The sequence below is a fragment of the Cyprinus carpio genome, chromosome B21 (genome assembly GCF_018340385.1).
Source record: "Cyprinus carpio isolate SPL01 chromosome B21, ASM1834038v1, whole genome shotgun sequence".
Lineage (NCBI taxonomy): Eukaryota > Metazoa > Chordata > Actinopteri > Cypriniformes > Cyprinidae > Cyprinus > Cyprinus carpio.
In genome coordinates, this window is record NC_056617.1 from 4,274,885 (window position 1) to 4,299,564 (window position 24,680).

The following is a 24,680-nucleotide window of genomic DNA, read 5'->3' on the forward strand; positions in this document are numbered from 1 at the left end:
CTCGTGTAGGAATATTAATTTCCCCAGACTCAACCTTCCTGGGGTTTTAATTGTGTAATTTATCCAGTTTCTATAGTCATGAGCTTTAGTGTGGTTTTCATGGACTCAGGAATGATTGTTTTTGGCAAAAACCCAACATTTAGGCTCTGTAGTCTTCTTAAGTTGCTACCTCGTTCTTTGGAAAATGTTCTTCAGATCAGCGTTTTGGTTTCTAGATTTTTTGAAGCATCGATACGTACATGAAACTAGAGAATTAGAGAATCTGTGGTGCTTAAAAGTCCCCCAAATCAGTATAAAACCATTTTTTAAGAGTATATACCAGTATTTTATTGGTTAAGTGAACATTGTTCACATTTTTAGAATTACAACTTGATATAAAAAGTTCATTTGATTAAAATGCATGACTGTATTTGTTTGGAGGTGTTTTTTCAAACAGTGAGTAATTTCCTGGGCTTTTAATAACATAATTTATCCCATTTCTACAGTGATGAGATTAAGTGTGGTTTGCATGGACTCAATAATGAATGTTTTTGGGGGAAAAAATACATTTAGACAATGTAGCCTTCTTATATTGCAACCTAGTACTTTGGAGACTGATAATAAAGGTTTTTTAGATTTTTGGAGCATATATATAGGCTACATGAAACTAGAGAATTTGAAAATAAAAATCTTTGTGGAGATCAAAGTACTACTAAAAAACAACATAAACCACTTTTTAAGAGCGTAAACCTGTGTTTTATTGGTTAAATGAACCTTGTTCTAAATTTCCGATTTACAGCTTGATGTGAAAGGTAAATGTGATTAAAATGCATAACTTTGTTTGTTTGGAAGTGTTCTTTCTTAAAGAGGGAGTAATTCTTGGATGGAAACAGGCAAAAGCAGAGGAGATCCCCGTCCTGCCTTATTTGGTGCTCTGGATTTCTGGTCTTGAGTAATGTCCTCTACTGCCCGATTCCAGTCTCTCTAGCCTCTCAGAAAAACAACACAAAATATCCAGATAGTTTGTGGATTTGCTGCTGCCATGACAATGGGATCCCATAGCCTGTGCTCTCCTGCGTTTGTGTATATAGTACCTGTTATGTTCAACTGCATAAACAGGAATTGATTACAATGATGTTTTCTGCTTGGAAACAGATGTTTCCAAAACATGAGGATCTGTGCACCGTACACCCACCGTCCGACCCTAAAAGTTTAATGTGGGACTGTATACCACAGCAAATTAAGTCTATACTGAAATCAAAGATCACGTAATTCACATCCAGATTGAATAAACCCTTTGGCTGCACCAAAGTTTACATTGTATTCATCCTAAATGGCATCCAAGATTAGGGTTAAGTAGTCCCAAGTCATTTATTTAATGCATCCTTGCTGAATAAAAGTATTATTTATTAACCCACAACTTTTTAACAGTATTGTACTTTAACATCACCTTTAAAGAACATACATACTATACATAGAAGTAGTATTTGATTTGGAATGCAGCCGTATTTTTAAGTTTCAGCCAGAATGAAGCAATCTGTACTTGTCTCAACAGGAGACGTACTTCATCTGCCTGTAGTTTGTCCTGTGAGCGTGAGCTAACATACTGCTGTGGTTTTGGTCTGATGCAGTTCTTTTGTGCAGTAATGTGTGTTGCACTGAATAGCGTGCTTTCTGTTGCGTGCTGTAGAGCAGTGTCTTGTTTTCAATGGTGAGTAGTGTGTTGTGTGTCATAGTGAGCTGTGAAGTGTGTTGTGCTGAATAGTGAGCAGGATGCAAACAACAGCCGCGGCCCTTCACTCCCCCTTTAAGAGCTTGTCACCATTACCACGGCAACAATACGGCCCCGGAGCGCGGTTAAGACGCCCGGACGAAACAGAAGATAAGGAGGAAGGATGAAGAGGAGCACTAGGCCTTGAGAGCTGCTCTTATCTGGGGAGCGAGACAGAGGAGTAATACAGGGGGACAGTGACGGACGAAAGGGTGAGAGGGAGAGATAGAGCGAAGTCTCGAGGCTTATGGGTGGTGTAAATGTCACAGATTGGTTTCTTTCAGCACCTCATACTCAGATCTGCTCTTGAGAGAGATGGAAGTATGTGTGTGTGTGTGTGTGGCAGTGTCAACACCAGTAACTGTTGGTGGATGGATCTGCCTGGCTGTATCCCAATTTGCATGCTATCTGTCCTAAATAGTATGCAAGATTAAAATTGTAAGTGCATTGATTTTTTTTTCATGCTTTTTTTAAATAATATGGAAGACATTTGTGCTACTCTTTCAATTGTATTTGTATTTTTACTTGGAGAAAATGGGTTCAGTAGGTTCAGTGTATGAACCTTAAAGTTAATTATGAATTTTAAGAATTTTAAATGCTGCTTAAGAACCATTTCTTATTATCACCAATGTGGAAAATGGTTAATATTTGCTTAAGTGCTTAATGTTAGTGTGAAAACCGTGATGGATTTCTTTAGAAACTTCAAAAGAACAGCATTCCTTTGAATGTCTTTACTGACACTTTTGATGGATTTTACACATGCTTGCTTAATGAAAATATTCAGTTCTTTAGAAAAAAAACACATTTCAACCGTAGTGTACCCGCAAAGTACATACTTACAATACATAGAAATAAGTAGTATGTGATTTGGTATACAGCCTTAATTTTGTCTGAAATCTGATGCTTTTTCTTTTTTTTTTTTGATAAATGTTTTTAGGATAGTTCACCCAAAAATAAAAATGACCCCATGTTTTACTCACCCTCAACTCATCCTAGATGTATGACTTTTTTCTTTCGGATGAATACAGTTAGAGTTATATTAAAAAAATGTCCTGGCTCTTCCAAGCTTTACAATGCCAGTGAATGGTGGTGGAGATTTTAAAGCCCAAAAGTGCATTCATCCATCTTAAAAAGTACTCCAATATATGGTGAATAAATGCCTTCTGAAGTGAATCAATTCATTTGTGTAAGAAAAATATCCATATCTTAAACTTTATCAACCTCTAAAGTAGTCTCTAGCTTCCGCTAACTGTCATACACGCGTTTTTTATTTTGACCATGGTTCAGTGTTGTTTATTTTTTATGTTTTTTGGATGCACTTTATTGTGATTCGTCTGAAAGAAGCAAGTCATATGCACCTAGGATGGCTTGTGGGTGAGTAAATCATGGGGTAATTTTCATTTTTGGGTGAACTATGCCTTTTGATAAAAAACAAGTTCAAAACAACAGCATTTGTTTGAAATAAAAACCTTTTGTAGCATTATGATTGCCTTCACCATCACTTTTGATCAATTTAATGCATTCTTGCTGAATAAATGTACTTCTTTTGAACTAGCACAAGATAATATATTTTATTTATGTATTTAAAAAATAGCTCCACTCTCTGCACTTTAGTTGAACTACAGTGCTACTACTACAGGTAGCTTGTATCTATGTCAAATTAGCTTCCCAAACCCTGATATTTACTGCATACTGCAAAAAGAAAAAAAAAGAAAAAAGCAGCATGAATAATATGCCACTCGGAATAATATGTAGCAGTTTTATCTTATTCCAAACATCTCTTCTCTCTCTGACCCCCCACACTGTCCATACCCCTTCATCTTCTCCTTGAGAGCAGGCAAATACAGGGCAGGATAAAGCCCAGGCCTCTGGCAAAGACCCAGCAGAGAGAGAGCGGAATGTCAGCAGCGGAATTCTTAAGAGCCTGGAAAACAACAAAAGAAGAGAGATGATCAAAAAAAGCCCTACATAGCAATTCCAACCGTACTTTATGTAGTCCTGAATACTGATTCAGCCTCTTCTGTGGAGCTGCTCTTTTATTCGTCCGTTTCAGAATGCGGCGTTTTGTTTACAGTGTGGCTGCGATAGAAGGCGAGCTAAGAGCGACCTGAACCCCAGGAAGTCGGGGGTTAAAATAAGGTTAAGAGAATTAGACGCTTTGTTCAGTTACATATTAATGGATTCGTTGTCACTGGCTTGGCAGCACATCCACAATTTAACACTCCTATTGACTGCCCTTGGGCCGAGTGTTAAGTAAATCTCCGCTAGCCGTCTTTTCTTTGAGACACCCGGCTTTACGCTCAATAACCGGTGAAAGGGAAGACATGCTTGCTCGTACGATTATTCTGATTATGGTGTGATTGAAAGCCGCGAGGAAGCAGCTCATGGTGGGCTTTTGAGAGCGAGTGTCGTCAGGAAAGAGCCAGACGAAAGACAGGTTTTAACAGGAAATGACAGACAATTGGGGATCATTTCCAAATGCATGTCTTTAGAAGGAGAATGAAATGCTAGTTTGTTCTGCATGTTATCTTGAAAGGGCTTCCTGAAGGACTTATTTTGTTTGGCACTGATTGGTCTGCTGTTAAGGAATGCTAACAATAAACCAGAGGTCGAATCTTATTCTTTGGTAGAAATCACTTGGGTGTCCACCTGTATGTTATGTTTTATTGGTTGTTAATCATTTAGCAGGCACTTTTTGGCTTACGGTTGTTTAGGAAGCTGAATTATCCAACAGGTCATGTGTCTAGGCTAAGTTTGCATGGTCAGTCTCAAAAGTTCAGTGTTACTTTAGTATAATTTATGTATCATTATAGTATATTATTTGGAATTTTGTTACATGCTTTTATTTTCATTTTTTAATATTTCTATTTTGCTTAATTTTAATTTTAGCAATTTTAGTACTTCAACTTGAACTCATTTTAAACTTTTTTTTTTAGTAATTATTATTAATATAATTATTAAATATAATATTTATAGAAATTATTATAATATTTAGTAATAGATATTTTATTTTAGTTTTAGGATTTTTGCTGTGTGCTTTTGTCAATTTTATTCATTTATTTCTATATTGTTTTCATTTTAGTTTAGTAATTTTAGTATGTTTTATGTCAGTAGTTTTCAAGTTAAAATTTCAATTATTGTTATTAATATATTTTATTCTCAGAACTAAAGCAAAGCTAATGACTCACAGTTTGTGGTTTTTTTTATGCAAACTAATTGTTTTGACTACTTATGTATTCTGTTTCCAACTAGTGCTAACAAAGATGGTATGAGAATGAGATTTTACAGAGGATGAATTTTTACATCCTTTTTGGTCCTGGAACACATTTATCGTTTATATACTGATAGCATTTATTAATATTTTGTTAATGTTATTTGTTTTAACATTTTCAGTTTTTACTTTAGTTTTTATTTACATATTGTTTTGTGCTTTTGTCATTTCATCAGTTTTTCTTTTTTTATTTTTAACTTGATTTTAGTTTCAACTTTATTAATTTAGTTTTTTGCTTTTATTAATCTTTTATTTTTCTAAACTAAACTTTTTTTTATCTTAAATTTAGTTTTTTGTGCGTTTGTGTTTTTTTGTGGTTAGTTTTTTTTAAGTATAAATTAATTTTGTGCTTTTGTCATTTTTTGTTAGTTTTTTTTATATATATTTATATATATATAATTTTGCTTTTTTTTTTATTTAAGCTTTAATTTAAGTAATTTTAGTACTTCATCTTAACTTGTCAGGGCAATATTTTTATTTCTATTTTTGTTTAACCTTTTTAAAGTTTAGATTTTTCATCTAATATATTTATTTTGTGTTTTTCAGCTTTATTTCAATTAATGAAAACAATTAACCATTTGTTGATCCAGAACCATCAAAAGATGTGGAACATATTCTCTAAAAAATGTTCCATTGAGATACTTAAAGCTAAGGTAAAAATGGCATTAAAATTATTCTAAATATAGTTACAAAGAAATTCCAAAGAGTTCTATTTCTAGAAACTCTATTTAAACTTCTTTGATGCAAATCACAAGATCACACAAATGCAGACCATTCCTCTGAACTGTTATTGTCACATATACATAAACACATTGGTTTCCAGGGGGAATATTTTACCATCACTCCACAGGACATTTCTTTAGCGTATTGGAGATCCGTCGTCAAAACAATTACTCCTGAAACACCTAGTACTTGCTTTCAAGAGTTCAAGAAAAGAGTGCATTAACCGATCTTATCGAACCATTTCTGTCTTTCTTTGTCCACAGTGAGATGCTATTAGGGATTTACTGAGGTTTCTTTGTGTTTGCAATATCTAAACATTACATTTCCTGCGTGTGAATAATGCCCTGTGCTCTGTGTATTGTTAGGAGCTGTAAAAGAGTGAATGGAGACCTCTCAGGTGCACAATGACATTATGTTGTCTGGATGCTGCTGCTGAGCTTACTGTAGCATGGGACTCCATCCTCCGTCCGACCCGGACAAGAGATTGTGTGACCAAAATATTAGTGTCTAGAGACTCTGCGAATGTGTAGGCGTAAAGGTCCAAAGAAAACATTCTTTGAATTCTGGGCGGGTTTTACTGGGGGCTCTGTGCGTCCATGTGGTTTTAATTTAGTTCGTGGAGCCATTGTAGCCTCTATCTGTTACCGCACAGAGCGCTCACAGTCTGTTTGTGTGTGTTTTCTTAACATCCTGCAGGTAGAGGAGGGCGGGAAGGCATCTCAGTTGCAGCACCCCCTGCAGGCCGGAGACGAGGTGGTCGTCATTAACGAGGTGGAGTTGAGCGGGTGGAGGCAAGAGGCCATATCTCTTGTTAAAGGATCGTACAAAACACTGCGGCTCACTGTGCGAAGGTAAGACCAAAAGCAGTTCACTTCAATCCCATAATGCTCTGGGGCTGTTATTTTTTATTTTTTTTTCATTCACTACTGTTCAGTTTGGGGTCAGTTAGATTTTTGAAAGAAGTCTCTTCTGCTCACCAAGGCTGCATTTTTTGATCAAAGATACTGTAAAAATTGTGAAATATTATTACAGTTTAAAATAAGTGTTTTCTATTTGGATATATTGTAAAACGTAATTTATTCCTGTGATCAAAGCTGAATTTTTAGCATCATTACTCCAGTCTTCAGTGTCACATGATCCTTCAGAAATCATTTGCTGCTTAGGAAACATTTCTTGGTAATGTTGAAAACAGTTGTGCTGTTTCATATTTTTGTGGAAACCAATACTTTTAGGATATATCTGAAATGTCTTTACTGTCACTCTTGATCAATTGAATGTGTCCTTGCTGAATAAAAGTATTAATTTCTTTAGAAAATCTTTTTGACCTCTAACTATTCAATGGTAGTGTATGACAAGATCGTTTCTTGTCCATTTAGGTAATTTATAATATAATATTGACAGCATAGCAGAGCTGTAGATCCTGAAATAGCTTTTTTGGTTGATCATTTCCAAATGCTCTTTGTTAGAGTCTTTCCTCATTCTTCTCACTCACGCTGGTTGAGCAGTGGTGTATTAAACAAATATGTCATGCTCAAAAATCTGATTGGCAGAACATTTAGAAGAGCATCAGCTGAATTCAGTATTAACGTGGCACTACTAACCATACAGTTTACATGAACTAGATTTCAGCATTTTCTAATGGCTCTTACCAATGCAGAATCCTGTGCAACAATGCTGGGTGATTGCAGTACAGTTAAACACAGTGGTTTTTTAAAACATTTCTGTGCATTTTCCAAGGGTTTATGGCATTGCTAGGTGTTTTACAATTATTTATAGAACTTTTATTACATTTCTGTTGCAATAGAAACGCCTCTACAGAGTCAAAGAATCTGAAAAATATACCAGTTTCCAAAAAATATGAAGCTCCACAACTGTTTTCAGCATTGATGATAATCAGAAATCTTTCCTGGGCAGCAAATCAGTATATTAGAATGATTTCTGAAGGATCGTGACACTGAAGACTGGAGTAATGATGCTGAAAATTCAGCTTTGATCACAGGTATTAATTACATTTCATAATATATTTAAATAGAAAACAGTTCTTTTAAATTGTAATATTTTACAATATTACTGATTTTACTGCTTTTTTAGTCAAATAAATGCAGCCTTGTTGAGCAGAAGAGACTCTTTCAAAAAACACTACAAATCTTAATTATTCCAAACTTTTGACTGGTATAGTGTATATATGTCCATACACTATATATAATTCCTTTAGTAGTGTTTTTTGGTGCTGATGCTTAGTCATGATCATGACGTTGTGATTTAGGATAAGAAATGCAAACATAGGTCTGTTATGTAATTGTCACTTTATCTCAGCTTTATGAATCAGTCCTTTTTGCTTGGTTTGTTGAGTTTGCATGCGGTCATGTTTTACTGTGCTGGTCCTGCACAAACTATTATCTGCACTGCCGTTATCAACATGACTGCAGCAGTGTGGATGTGTTTAACACCACTAAAAATAGAAAACGCTTTGCTTCTGATAAAGACACACATACTGGTCTGATGCTGTCTTACTGTGTGCTGCCATTAGATCCCTGGCCTGTTAACCCGTTAAAAGCGTGAGTTTTGTTTTGAGAGCACACGTAAGCGATGCTGGACACATGATACGGGCCTGAGTTACAGGTGAAACTGGCAGGTGTGGAGCGTTGCCATGGTGACAGGTGGATGTGTACAGCGAGGCCTCTAGGGGGCGGGGCTGAGCAGAGTTCGTCTCCTGAGAGAAACACACACACACACACACACATACTCAGATATAGGCATCACTGATGACACAAAGACGCTTGTGTTCTCACAAGAGTGAGCAATGCCGTGTGGTTTACAGCATCGCATGTGTTGTGGTTTCAGTGCTGGTACACAATGATCTGTATTAGTTCAGAGCTGCAGTTCTGAAGAACTCTTCAGCTGGATGATTCACATATGATTGTGAAAGCTTTCCAGGGATTCTTCACTTGTTTGTGTTTTGAAAAAGTATGTATAGAAGCGTTAACTTGTTACATTTGAATATTTATTTTATATGCTGGGAACGATGTTGAAGACTGTTTCAACTGATTTTGTCTATACAATTAACTGTATTCTTATATATATCTTATAAGAATATATTCTTTCATGTTTCACAGTGAAAAGAAAGCCATATAGTTGTGTAAGACATGAGGATGAGTAATAATGACAGGAATTTCATTACTGAATATCCTTTAAAAGTTGTTTAATGCATTTACTTAATTTGACTTCAAAAATTATATTCAGTTCTATGGGGTTTCTAAACACTGCTGCATAGGAGAGAAGTCTAGAAAATTACAAAAACTAAAATTAAAAACGGACCTTTATTTATTTGTAAATAATGAGACGTGCATCACTATTACTGTTGAGTGGATATTTGAACAAAATCACATCCTGTATTTCACTACTGAGCACCTCTTATTTTCTCCAGAAAATGTCTTAATTTTTGTGTTTTACATTTTTGGAAAAATTGTAAATCAATTGATTATTTAAATGAAAATATAATTTATTTATTCTGTTATTTTTTATTAATTTGTTTATTTACATGCTGTTAGTTCTTAAATTAAAATGCAAATTCTTCTAGATTTCTGTACTGTGCAGTTAATTAACAGCATATAAATATTTATTTATTCATTTATTTACATTCTTTTAATTTATGCTTACATTATTCTTAAAATACAATAAATGCAACTGCATAGTAAAAAATCTAGAAAATGAAAAAAATTAACAGTTACAATTATTTTAAGAATTAACAGCATGTAAATACTTATTTATTCAGTTATTTTTATTTATTCATTTATTTACATTCTTTTCTTAATAATTGCATCTGTATAGAGGAGAAATCTAGAAAAATATGAGAAATTTGAAATTGCATTTAATTTTAAAGGGGTCATATGATGCTGCTAAAAAGAACATTATTTTGTGTATTTGGTGTAATGAAATGTGTTTATGCAGTTTAAGGTTTAAAAAACACATTCTTTTCCACATACTGTACATTATTGTTTCTCCTCTATGCCCCGCCTTTCTGAAACACGTCGATTTTTACAAGGTTCATCGTTCTGAAAAGCGAGGTGTGCTGTGATTGGCCAGCTATTCAGGGCGTTGTGATTGGCCGAATGCCTCAAGCCTGAGACGGAAATGTTACGCCTCTTAACATATTGTGATGGATTCTACGAAGGAGCGTACCTTGGTCTTGCAGCAGCCACATGTGACGACCCCAGGCTGGACGCTGCTTCATCCACAGTGAAAGCCGATTCAGCGATCCACAGTGCAAAGTTGATGTATTTCCTCAGCGACCTGCACGGATCAGCTCCAGGCATGAGGAAGCGGATATCATCCTCTTTTTGAAGCCCAAACAAAGTAGTTTTGCTTTCACAGTGAAACACACAGCCTCTATACGACATGGCAGCAGTGGCAACAACAACAATACTACAATGAGAATAAAAGATACTTCTTTCTTTGCATGAACATCTGGGCAACGTTATGCAAATCTTCCCACATACTGATGTAGAGATGTGGGGGCGTGTTAGAACGAGCAGTTTCAGGGGGGTGTGGACGAGTGTTAACTTTTATAAAGAATATCTCTTTGGATTTGAGACTTTAGTCTTTGCAACTTCACAGATCTTCTTTATTCACAATGAGCTTGTAAAAGAGAAGATAAAATTTGAAATCGCATCATATGACCCCTTTAAAAACTAAGAGCATGTAAATAAATTAATAAATATAAATAACTGAATAAAGAAATATTTATTTATTTTTATTTATTCTTTATTTTTATTTTTAAAGGGTCAATGCACATTAATTATTATAAGCAGTCAAGTCTATTATGTAAATCTGCCAGATTTAGCCATTCAAGCTAATTTTTATTTATTTATTTATTTATTTAATAATTTACATGCCTTTAATTCTTAAAATAAATAAATAGGCTATGTTTCCAAAGTATTCTCATTATTTTGAGAACGAGTGTGAGTCTTTGGCATGGGGCGACAATGACATCAGACACTGCAATTTACACAGTGATGTGCACACACACTCAAACACAAACACACACACACACAAGGCCCCTCTCAGCCTGGATAATGCTGCAATAATGGGAGGCATTGTGTCACACCTGGTTGTGTGAGGACAGCGTTGGTGTCACGTTCATCCAGACTGACTCCAGATCAGAGGTGAAAGAGCACGGAGAAATGCTAAAAGAAAAGGACTGCCATTCCCAGGTACAGAGAGGGAAAGAAGGAAACAAGATGTTGGGAGGAGATATTGAGGGCAAACTCAAAACGAAGCTACAATCTGATTGGCTGTCTTTATGGTATTGTTCAGCATGGTGGGAAATGCCATTGTTTTCAGGGTCATTCCAGGCTTCAGCAGAAAAATGTCAAATTTCTGATATGGTTTCAAACCTGTATAACTTTATTTCCTTTGTGGAGGATGAAAGAAGATATTTAAGACATTTTGAAGAATGTCTCAGCGTTCTTTGTCCATGCAATGAAAGTCAGTGGATTAAACATTGTTTGGTTTCCAATGTTTTTGAAAAATTCTTCTTTTGTGTTTAGCAGAAGAAAGTCAGTCATACAGGTTTGGAAGGTTTTATGGCTGCTTCTGAGTAAAAACTAGTTGATAGATTCAAAGCTGCATTTGAATATGATCAGAAATACAGTAATATTGTGAAATATTATTACCATTTCAAAGAACTGTTTTGTATTTGAATATATTTTAAAATGTAATTTATTCCTGTTATGCAAAGCTGAATTTTTAGCATAATTTCTCCGGTTTTATGTTTAAATTTTTTATTTGTATTTCTTTGTTTTATGTTCATTTGCTGCTCAGGAAACATTTCTGATGTTGAGCTGTCGCTTAATATTTTTCTGGAAACCACGATACATTTTTATTTTCAGGAAAATTTGATGAATAGAAAGCTCAAAGAACAGCATTTATTGGAAATAGAAATCTTTTGTTGCAATTTCTTTCAACCAGTTTAATGCATCCTTGCTGAACAGAACTACTAATATCTTTTGAAAAAAACTTTATACAGAATACAAGAGTGCTGTCATAAAAGCTTAGCGGTGAAACACTGTCTGGTGAAGGAGGATGTTGATTTACATACAAGTCCAGAGGTCAATCATTGGTGAGAAGGAGGGAAAAAAACTCCTTCAGGTTTCCTTCAGTTCCTTTTCTCGGGGTCGTTTTCTGTGTTGACTCTGTTAAGCCTCGTGTGATCTCTCTTGCCTGTCAGAGTCAAGTCTCAAAGACTTATCTAATAAGCCCGTCTTTAGTCTGAGCAACAGCTCTGGCGGACCCAGCAACGGTCGCCGTGTGGCCTATGACATCATCTCCTCGCCATTCGGGAAGCGTTATTCAAGAGAGAGGACTTGGGACTGTGTGTCAAAGGAGGAAGTTGTCGGAGAAAGTCAGCTCCCGCCGATGTTAAAGTGATGTGCAATTGACACGGCACTTCATGAACCACCCAGACTCTACTGAGTCCAAAAAAACATGGTGATTTTTAGTCACGTCCAGCGGAAACGATCCCAAAGCCTCTTATAGCTGATTAACAACTTTTAAGAGCGCTGATTCAAGCTCACGCGAATGCTTGGAGAGATCAGGTCTCAGCCCAGATTAGATGAAGGATTCAGAGGCATTTGCTGAATCAGACAGGTATGTAAAACATGAATGATTCACAGTGGCAGAAGTAAACCAATCGTGACTAATGTGCTTGTGTTCGGGTTTTGCATGCAAATATGATAATTTTTTTTTTTTTTTTTTTGTGTAGTCCTTTCCTAAAGGATGTTATTGCACAGATGTTGCTCTTTCGTTAAGGTAAACCATGTAGTTTATGCACCACTAGTGGCATCAATTGGAATTGCCAGAATAATGACTGTTTTCGAACAGGTTTTCCAAACTCACCCCTTGTCTTGGTTGGACCTGAAACTTACGCCATTTATTAAACTAATGCTGCTATTTATAAAGTGCTGCAGGATTTACGTATTTTTGTAAGCCAACCCACAGGTTAGTTACCTAAATTTTTCCTTTTGAATTATTGTGGAAAATAAGCTCTGTGACCAACAAAAGTTTGAAAACATTTTAACTTCCTTTATTTTTGTAATATATTTTTCAGTCCTTATTTAAATAGTTAAGAATAGATTAAGAATAATAAGAATAGTTTAGAATAGTTTGCAAGAGTGTGAATATAAAAACAGCAAGTTTACAAAAAATGTACCATTACTGTGGATATCATTAATTCTGACATGACGTGAACAGCATATTTCAGTCTCTTCAGTTACTGCTTCAGTCTCTTCCAGACATCTCTCTTTAGTTTTCTCCTTCATAACCTGTTTTATGAGGGCAAGAGAGAGAGAAATAAACCATTCGTACTGCTAAATCAGATAGCTTGTCTCAACGTGACACTCAGGAACGCTGTAAATATTTTACATTGTCTTGTTAAATGATGTTTATGTGCCAAGAGCCTCTGCCTAACACCTGCCCACTTCTCTCTCTCTCTCTCTCTCTTTCTCTCTCTCTCTGCTTTCTCCTTTAGATATATCCGGAATGGATACCATCTTAATTTACAGCATAGTGCACAGTATATTCTGCCTGATAAATTTTAAAATAGTATGTGAAAGATAATGCAGTATGCAACAATAAATGCTAGTTTGCTGTCATATCAATTCAAGTTCAAGATCAAGTCCAATGTATTTGTTTAGTGTTTAGTGTTTAGTGTTATATATGTATATGAATTGTTATTTAATTTTATTACATGTCTTAAATGCTGTAACTCCTGGCAATCTGATCAGATAATGATGTTAAAATCATAAATGGAAGGCAGGTCCATTGCATTAATTACATTGTGGGAAATGTGTTGTTTTGATGGCTGTAGAGTTGTTGTTTGAAGAGAGATGAAATTAGAGGCACAGAGGATTTGAGAAAGCTGACAGTCAAGTAGTTGCTATATTAGCACGCTGTCAGAATGCTAAAATCTAATGCTAAAAAGTTGTTGCATCTTTACATTTATTCCAAGTAAAAAAAAAAAATGTGTAAAACTCTACTTGAAGCCTGTATGTATAATGCATTAAGTATTCATAATGTACGCTGTAATGCATTATATCTTTTCAGAATTGCAACCAAAAATTAAAATGCATTTTAGTATTTGTTACATCTGAAATTGGTTGTCATGTGTTTTAATGCATTGCATGATATTGTGAATAATTTTAACTTATTCATGATATCACGCAAGGCAATCACAAAGTGTATTACAAGGCATTATTAATGAATTAAGTAATGTGTTAGCAACGTATCTAGATAAACTTACTGCTAATCCTCTCTAAATGAAAATCAATAGTTGGTTGGCTATTGCAAACACAGTAACAGTATGAAAAAATGCTGCATGACTGGTCCAGAGATGGTGTGTGTGTGTGTGTGTGTGTGTGTGTGTGTGTGTGTGTGTATATAAAGGGCGGGTTGTGGTTTAATAAGACATGATGCAGTAGGTGAGGCTCTGCCTGACCACATACACGTGTATCTGGACATCTAAACCTTTGCACACACCTGAACCTGATCACATGCACATGATGTGGACCTGTTTTATTATGGGCTGGTTGGGGCATTAGATACTGGCAGACACCTTTGGTTTGTTTATATCCACACAGGGAAATGGATCAGTATTATGATGGCGGTTATACTGCTTGTGATGTTGCATAATGCGTTTCGGTGCACTTTGCCAGACTGATATACAAATGAGACTGAGAGAGAGAGAGATTGGCTTGTGCATTAAACAAACCGTGTTTGCTGTGTGGCCTTTCATTTGTCCTGTTGATGAGGTTGTCGGAAACACTGAGAAACAGAAAGAGAGATGGAGGAAAACTCTAATTGCTTTGCACAAAGCTTTGGCTGTTTGTTTGTTTGTTTATGGGTTGTTTGTTGTGTGATAACTACATGAAGCTAAAGCAGAGCTATGTGAAGTAGAGTTAGTGAGTCGAGACAAATTTTCTGTCTGTCTCTGCATAAATACATAGTTATGACTTTTATACAGTTTACTGTATAAACTGTAGTTTGATTTCAATGACTCTCATCAAAAAATGGCAAACTTTATATTTATTGCTTTATTTAGATTTATTATATTGTTTATTAATCCATTCATTAATAAATTTATGCATTCATTCGTTTATTAGATTATTAATTTATTTAATTTTTATGTATGTATTCAGTCAATTATTTAAACATACCATAATTTGTATTATTTATTTAGTAATTCATTCATGTATTACATTATTAATTTATTCATTGGATTATTCACTTAATGATTTATGCATTATTTCCTTTGTATTCTTTTATGAGCATATTATTTTATTTCTTAATTTGTTATTCATTCATACATACTATATGTAATTAATAAATTTATTTGTTTACTAATTAATTCACTTATTTATTAATTTATTCATCTATTTATATTTACACTGCATAAATTAACTAAAATGTATCACATCTTCACACAGCATTTTGATTTGGAGGAGTGCTAACAAATACATGACACTGGAAAATGTAGTTGGGACATACTGTCAGAGTCACATTAAGCTTTAATTTTAGCCCAGATGCTGTCATTAAGTCTCACTCCCCTCAGTGAGGTGAACACCCTCGTCCACCCACACACAAACACAATCACAATCTGTAGCCGATCCCTCCCCCGTCGTCTGGACCGAATGCTTTGTGGTGGTCAAAGTTTGAATGTTTCTATGGTGACAGGCGGCTCACACACAGATGCAGGGCGTAGGATTCAAAACAGGTGTGGAATAGGACGGGTTTCCCTTATTCCCACCTGTTAGAGAAATCAAGAGCCTTATATAACACCGTCCTGCTGAATGAAACCCGATACTTCTCTTTATACTCATTTTGGGCTGCTGATTCTAAAAATACTGGCTGTTTTGCTCGAGCACGTCACACTTTGGCAAGAAATATGATGCATTTTGTAGCATTTTTGCTTCCGACAACAATTTGCAAGGCGATGGAGTCTTGTTTTATCCCTGAATCAGCAAAAACTCACACAAAGACATGATTCCTGATGTTAGATTACAACTAACTGTTCAGTTCTCAGCTGATTTCCACGTGTACTGTATAAATGATTCTGAAGACTAAAGGCCCGTTCACACCAAGAACGATAACTATAAAGATAACGATATTAGCGTCCACACCAGCGAACGATATCTTCTGTTTAAGGCCCGTTCACACCAAGAACGATAACTATATTAGCGTCCACACCAGCGAACGATATCTTCTGTTTATTCTAAGTGCACGCTCGTCTGTCGCTTTAAACTCTCGAGCTCGTTACAGCAGGATGGATTCTGATTGGCTGTCAATTTTTTAATCCTTCATCAGCTGGTTTTTCTTTGTCTTTATCGTTATAATTGTGGTGTGGACTCTGCTGTTCTTTAATACTGAAAACGATTTTTAGAACTATATCTTTATCGTTATCTTTATAGTTATCGTCCTTGGTGTGAACGGGCCTTAATTGTTTTATGTCTAATCCCGATTTCCACTTTTTTCAATCTTTTGCAGATTCTAAGTTAAATACATATTTTTTCAATACTTCTTTTTGTCATAAAAACCTAAATTTTTGAGATTTGATTGCTTTTGTTAGTTTGATTAGGGCATTACAGTTGAAACATATGGAAGCCAGTTTCCGAATAAAAAAAATAAATAAATAAATAGGCAATGCGACTTTTTATCTCACATTTCCAACTTTTTTCCTTCGCAGTTCTGAGTTTGTATCATTCAGATTTTTTTCCTCCTAATTTTGAGAAAAAAATAATTGTGAGTTATAAACTCAAAATTGTGAGATGTTAACTCACAATTACCTTTTTATTTTTATTCTTTGGCAGAAACTAAAGAGTCAGAATGGAGAGATTTAGGCCCCGTTTACACTAGTGTGTTTTCGTTTTAAAACGGCGTTTTAGAATGAAAACGATCCTCGTCTACACTGGCGTTTCCGCTTCGTTTCAGAAACGATCTCCGTTTACACTACACAAACTAAAACGCATGTCACGTGACAATTCATGCAGGTACAGCCATAGATATGAATAGGTAGATTCACTATTATATAGATCGCGGACGCGTCTAACGTTACGTGCTTGGAGCCATCGAATGGGGAATCTACCTATACATCTATGAGTACATCAATGCGCATGTTGTTATTGTTTACACGGTCATCAAGGATACGCAGAGCGAATGTGGGCAGCCACGCCATCGTTTTCAAAAGTCTTTGTTTTTGTCCGTTTACACTGAAACACAACCCCAGAGTTTTCAAACTAAAACGGGGACTGCAGCGTTTTCAAAAGTCTCCGTTTTCGAGGGTCGAAAATGCCGGAGTAGTGTAAACGATAGGCGTAACCGTAGCAAAAGTTATGCGTTTTAAAACAAAAACGCACTAGTGTAAACGGGCCCTTAAACTCATTATTGTGAAATTTAAACTTAGAAGTGTGAGATGTGAACCCTGGAATTGCAAGAAAAAGTTAGAAATCGGAATTTATAATTCACTGTTCTCAAAATTCTGAAATTTTTTCGTTGAATTTGGAGTTTATATCTCACAATTTTGCCTTTTTTCTCAGAATTTAAATGTTATATCTCGCTATTCTGCATCCATGAAATAAAAGTCACAATTGCATTTTATTTTTTTATTCAGGTGGTAGAAACGGGCTTAAAAAAATCTGTATGTGTGCTTGCACGTGTGTTATCTTATCTTAGTCACAGCAGGTAAAAATATTTAAATATCCATTAGCATGAGCCTGAATGAGGAAATGTGAGGGACAAGAAAGAGGAGAGAAAAACAGAGAGAGAGAGAGAGAATTAGCCTGAAGGCAGGACGAGAGGAACCTGCTCGGTGACATCATCGCTGTGGCTTTCAGTCAGCCCTGCGGCTCTTCTGATTGGCTGAGAGATGCTGAGAGGTGATGTGTCACCAGTGTTTGTGAGCGAGCGAGAGAGAGAGAGAGAGAGAGAGAGAGAGATGTTGGTCTGCCCCTGTCAGTGTGGAGTCGGTCTGCCGTATGTTGCTCTTTTAAAACCGAATGAGTGAAGTTGGGATTTATTTCTTGTAGCTCTGGACGCTTGACTGCAGGTTTCTTTAGTTCAGTCTAAGACTTTTGCATTCAGAAGAACAGGCACGTTGACACTCCATCAGCACAGGTACAGTGATCCCATTCTCACGTGTCATGTACTGTTCTGTATTTATACAATCTTACTGCTGTTTAGTGAACAAAGTGCACTAGATTTTTTTTATCATTATATAAATGAGCACTTGGCAAGTCACAGCAGTGACTTAATTTAAACTATTTAAAAACATTTTTCTAATTCCGTTCTAATTACCGTGCATGCAGTTTTATGACCTTATTAATTGTGAGATTGCATGGAATATTTGTGCAGTTGCCAATGCATTATTAGTTACACCTCATGACTATTTACGTGAATTGCAAATGATAAAAGGTCATTTAAAAAGAATTTGCATTTTAGCTTATAAATTTAATGTACAATTTTGATGTTTGCTTTTGTATGTCAACTACATTACAATTTGCTGGGTTAGAGTGTAGCTTGCAGGTGCGTTTGGCTGAATATTTATAGAAGAGATCATAGTGTCTGAGATTGGTTACAGATTGTTGTTTTGTTTTGCATAGAATTGCATATGATCTCCTTGTTTCCATATGCAAATGAAAGGCTTGTCTGTGTTTAGTTTTTGTTGAATAGACTACAAAAAAAGATTCGCTTATATATCTATATTTATTTATCTATCTATCTATCTATCTATCTATCTCTCTCTCTCTCTCTCTCTCTCTCTATATATATATACATATATATATATATATATATTAAATGCTGCTTTTCATTGCTGTGTTTTCAGCTCACTTGTAAGAATTATTGGTTGTATTTGGTTTACGTATTTATTTATATAGCACTTTATACAATACAGATTGTATAAAGCTGCATCACATTAATAAATAAGAAAATAACAGTGTTAAAGTTGTAAAATGAATCATTTATGAAGCAAATTCTATTTCAGCTCCAAAGTGGCTCTGATAATGTCATTATTTAGCTCAGTTTAGTTCAATAACAGTGTCAAAGTTCATAACTTCAAGTTTAGTGCTGTCAGTAATTGTTCACTCTTTCAGAAACACTCCCTTATTTTGTTTTTAATAAATACTGTTCATTAAATATGTAATATTATCTATGTAAAAAGTCCAAAACAAGAAAAGCGCACAGACCAAACTATAATAATATCATCTGATCTTGTATAAAATTATCAAACTTTTATGTATTGTATGTTTTTCAAATTGATAGCTTGGTTGTTGTTTAAACTACTGTAAATTATGAGTAGCTTGGGAAGCTAGATATTGTCTGTTATCTTGCCTAATGAATTTATTTCACCTATTTAACATACGACTGTGTTTGGAGAAGTGTGTACGCTCAAGTTATCGATGTGTAGGTTTGTGTGAGTCGAGAGGATGGATGTATTTTGCACCTGAATCTCCATCTAAAACTCATTAGATTCACTGTCTGTAAACTAGAGACTGCTAAACAACACGACACTCACAAAACAAGATCATATTTATTGTGTTAATGATTGTGTTGTTTTAAGCCTTTTTGGCGTCACACGTGCTGGAGTCACTGTAAACACAGAGAAAGACAGAGCCAATGAAGGATAAAGGAAGAGCTCTTCTCTTCATCCAGAAAGCAGTGAAGTCAGGTTACTGTGTTTGTTTTTAGGAGTCGTCACTAAAGGTCAGCGTGTTTGGTTGTCACTTAATTTATTAGCAAGCTTTGTTGAAGTTCTTGTGTGGTTTTAAAGTATAAAGAACACTTAATCTCCAAAGTGAATATTCCACTGAAAGCAGCGTTTCTGCTGGTGTTTTTATCATCTCTTATTTTTCATCTGTATCCCTCTGCCAGAGTATTTTGTCTCTTCCTGTTCTCCTGTGATATCAGGTTCCTGGTTTTTTCTTTCATTCGGGGCTTGTGTTCAGTGACCGAGGGCAGGCATGCAGAGGAGATGAACTGAAACGCTGTCCTCCTGCAGCCCGGAAGATGCAAACAAGAGATTATCTGATGAAAATGGGTCTCATTCACTAACCATGTCTAAAAACTCTGTATCAACATTTTCATGCATAAAATGCATGAATTTACACTTCAATTTGGGATTACAGAAATGATTACAGAATCACTCTGTGGAGATAAAAATGAGAAAACAGTCTATATAATAGTTATAGCTATAATATTAATAATTATTAGTGCTGTCAAACGATGAATCGCATCCAAAATAAGTTTTTGTTTACGTAATATATGAGTGTTTACTGTATTTATTTATTATGTATATATAAATACACACACATACAGTATATATTCTGAAAATATTTACATGTATACACATTTATATATTTATATTATTATATTTTATATTATAGATAAATATATTTAATATGTAAACATAGCATATTTTTCTTAAATATATACATGCATGTGTTTGTGTATATATATATATATATATATATATATACATAATAAATATACACAGTAAACACTCATATTATGTAAACAAAAACTTTTTTTTGGATGCGATTAATCATTTGACAGCACTAATAATTATATTAAAAACAGCTTATTGTTTTATTTATTATTATTATTGTTGTTGTTGTTGTTGTTGGTAATAAATCCAGATTATTCAGTTTCTAGAAACTGAATTAATAAGTGACTCTTAGTGAATGGTTTTTATACCTAATAAATATAATTAAATATAATAATATCATTAATAGTGTATTTCTATAATATTTTAATAATAATAATTATAATAATAATAAATTTTATTGTATTTCAAAGAAGTAATTAACTAAGTGACTCTACAGTTATTCTGGGATGGTTTATATAGCTGATACATTTAAATTGTGCTTTCATAAATGCTTTCATGTGTAACTTCAGATGTGTTTTGCACATCCCTTGCAAATTTTCAACACTTTTTACACAATTATTAGTGAATAAGACCCAATGTGAGTGAGTTCATGCTGTTTACTAGTCACCACCACAATACAAGTTTATCGTGTTTTTCAGCACATCGTTATGCATTTGCTAGGTTATTTCTTCCTTAATATTATGCCAGACACTGTTTTGCATAATAATGTAAATCATATCAGTTGTTTTTATCAACTAAAAAGATGTAGACTTTTTACCTTTGTATTATTTACCTTTGTTTTCTACAATAACAAACCAAATCTGATCAGCACTAATGTCAGATTCCTAGTTGCACACATAAATACCAGCCCTATTAAGGTCAACAGAAGGTTTATTAAACGCCTAATACTCTTTTCTGTCATTCTTTCTTCTTCAACGTCTGTCAAAATGAATTTTTTTCTCTTTGTTCCTTTTCGCTCTCTCCGGCATTCGTTCTCTTGGCTGTTAATAGCATTCCTGCAGCGGGTCAAGCTGGTTTAGCTTTAAACACTTTCACAGAATTTCTAAATGCAGGTGAAGGGTGTGTCCAAGGAGAACGGCATGTTTTAAAGGGAACGTCCCCTTGTTGTGCAGAGCTTGGTTTTTTCCAGAATTGAAGTGTGCTGCTGGAAGTGCAACTCAGGACACAAACACTGTTTTGGCTGCATAGGGTTGTTGAAATGACTTAGGTCCTTAACCTCCTTAAGAGGTTTAAAAAGTTGTTGATGTTGCATTATACAGTTAAACAAACAAAAATTCCATTATATGCATTTTATGTATATAGACCTTTAATTAGACAAAATCAGTGTTCAAGTAGAAATATCTGCATTGGGGGCAGCTGTGGCCTAATGGTTAGAGAATTGGACTTGTCACCAGAAGGTTGCAGGTTTGAGTCTTGGTGCTGGCAGGAGTTGTGGGAGGGAGTGAATGAACAGTGCTCTATTTGACCCTATAATTTATAAAGAAGTTTTGCCATTTAAACAGATTTTTACATGTAAGAGGTGCTTGCAAAATACACTGCCGAGATGCTATGCAGTTGTGGCTAAGGTCCATTGTTTTTTGCACAATGCTATGCAGTTGTTATGGTGTTCTGGTGGTTCATAAAAAAACTGAGGTGATACTATTGACCTGTACCTTATTAACCCCTGCATTTTAGTACCTTAAAAGTACATATTAGTACTTAAAGTGTATATATAAGTACCTAAATGGTACTAATGGTAAATGGTACCAAACTTTTGAATGCTAGTGTGTCTGTAAGCAGCGTTGGGGGTTTGTGGTTTACAGGAAGTTGCATGCTGCTCAAATCTCTATGGTGACCACCGAGGTCCTCCGGGGGCAGGTATGCGAGGAATGCTGGGGGCATTTGAGCAGAAGAGTTCAGAGATGCACATGCTGGCTTTAAAATCATGAATTGTTAATGTGCTGATCCGAGATGGTATATCAAGCCTTCTAGCTCCAATAAATGTCTCTGCATTTCACAGGCCAATTAAAGTGATAAATAGAGATATAATTAGAAGAAGGTCTCGTCTGAAGCAGTCAATGCACACCAGTCGAGCTGATCACACCCTTCTGAAGAAAGAGTGATAAATCAAGCTTTAAAAGAGAAAGAGAGGTATGCAGCATGCTGTTCACTTTTAAAGGGATAGTCCTTAAAAAAAATTCTCACGCTCATGTTGATCTGTAAAAGGAGTTATTTAGAAAAATGTTCAAGCTGCTCTGTTTTTACACAGTTTGATCTCCTTTAAAGGGATAGTCCACCCAAAAAGTGTCACTGTGTACCCTCGTGTTGTTCTAAACCTGTATGCATTTCTTTTTACTTTGAAACACAAAAGAATATATTTTGAAGAATGTTTATAATCAAAGAGTTTCAGTTTCGATTGACTTCCATTGTATTTTTGTCCATACAATGGAAACCAATGGGAACCGAAATTGTTTAGTTACCAACATTCTTCTAAATATTTTCTTCAGTGTTGTGCTTAATAAGAATAAAGATATTGGTTTTGGTTTTTTATTTTTGGGGGTGAGGATTTTTTTTTTTTGTATTTGGTTGTACCTTTAATTTAAATTTTGTTTTTGTTTGGTTTGTGTTTTTGTTTTATTAGTGGTGTGTTAAATCTTTCAAAACCCTTTAAAAAGAGCGTGATGACACCTTCTCTAATTATAGGAATGCTGTGTCAACATTACAGGCTTTTTTAAGTGAGACTGGAGGGCTGCTGTTTTGTTGTCTAAGCTCTTGTAGTTGCAGTTTGTGCGGTAGATACTCCTCATGCACAAACAAACACATAAATATATGGTCTCAAAACACTTGTCACCACAAATGCTTTGTAATGTTTTTTCTTCTATAAGAAATAAGCATTCAGTTTCTGAAATAAGGAGAAAGGTTTGTGTTGTTGTTTTTTTAAAGAATTTATAATTTTATTCAGCAGGGATGCATTAAAAGTGACATGTCATAAAAATCTAACTTTTTCTGTGTTTAAGTGCTATGAACGGGTTCCCGGTGCATCTACCAACCCAGAAAACGTGAAAAAGAACAACCCAGTAATTTGTTTTTTTGGTAAGCCTTTCTGTGCAAGCTTGTAAAAAAAACGAGACGATTAGATTTCGCTCCCCCCATGACATAGAAAAGGGATCTTATTATAATATTACCGCCGCTTAATCTGCATGTTTCCACTTACTCACGAGAGCAGTGGATTTATTGATTTGTTTACTGTATACTGCTGCTACCACAAAGTTCTAGTATAAACCTGCGATTTCTGACAACTGTCTGTTTTTGTAACCCATGTGTGTTTTTAACATAAATGTGTATTTGACAGTTTAAGCGCATTAAGACATGAAAGAGAACTTGGCTTTATTGTATCCTGTCCTTCAGGTTAAAACTTCTCTTGTGTATGACATCCATGTGAGCATGTGGTGAATGGACTGGACGGTGCCTCCTTTGTCAAATACGACCACAACAACAACATTTGAACTGAGTCAAACCCAAGAGTCCATATAATACAGTCACGTGAACGTGTAAAAAGAGACAGAGAGTCAAAAGAGTCAGAGACTCGTCCTCTCTCTGACAAACACTGATTCTGCAAAAATACATGATCTAAAGACAAACAGACGCATGTCATTTACACAGTAACCAATGCACTCATACCGTCTAGACTAGGGATGTGCGAAATTGCATAGTTTTGCAGTCGCCTCGTTTTAATTTGGCCGCTTTAGTCATGTCCTTCAGATGCATTTCTTAGAAGGCGTTCACATATGACGCAGACTTGTTGTTGACCTGTTTTTAACTTAATGAGATCATGGTTGTGATGATCTCTGAACAAGTTCTTAAAGTTTCAGTACAGAACAGGAAGTTTAGATTAGTTACGGACATTTGATCATGCATCACACTGGTTTTATTTTGAAAAGAGCTGTTTTGTTTTCCGAGATACGAGTGCTTTAACTGCTTTGTGATTTATAAAGAATACATGTCTAACCTAAATGTTTGTTTGTGTTTGTAGAGAGTTCTGTTCTGACCCGCGTCCTCTCAGTCCTTCCAGAGACTGCAGATGCAGTGGAGTCAAACTTCGCATCAAAAACAGGTGTGCATGTGTGAACCGCTGATCTTTGTGTTTGCTCATCACCTGAGTTGTTTTAGTATTATTGAGATACTTTTATAGTTTTTATTAATAGTTTGAATTCATTTTTTTTTTATTATTTAATTTTAATTTTAAATTCTTATTATTGTTAGTGTTATTTTAGTACACCGCATTAAACTAAATGAAAATGAGAAATGTTTACTTGGCAACTGGCTGAAATTAAAAAAGAAATAAATTATTTCAGCTATTTTATTTCAAGTAACACAAATGCGTTTTAGTTTAAGTTAACTATAATATCCCTGATCTGCACACAAGGTCATTCCTCGGAGGCATTTCCAAGGAAACAGAATCTGGCTTTTATTTTTGAAACAGGAAATGAATGTGTCTCTCACAGGAAGAGGAAGTGTTGAAG

General features: G+C 35.1%; 1 protein-coding gene across 1 annotated transcript in view; it reads left to right on the plus strand.

Annotated features, from left to right (window-relative positions):
- The window catches only part of LOC109045895 (protein Shroom3-like), a 53,047-nt gene that overhangs the window by 3,959 nt on the left and 24,408 nt on the right, over positions 1–24,680 (plus strand). Inside the window, exons 2-3 of the mRNA XM_042748255.1 lie at positions 6,441–6,595; positions 24,191–24,271. Coding sequence (XP_042604189.1) covers positions 6,441–6,595; positions 24,191–24,271 — 236 coding nt within the window. The remainder of the gene's footprint in view (positions 1–6,440; positions 6,596–24,190; positions 24,272–24,680) is intronic.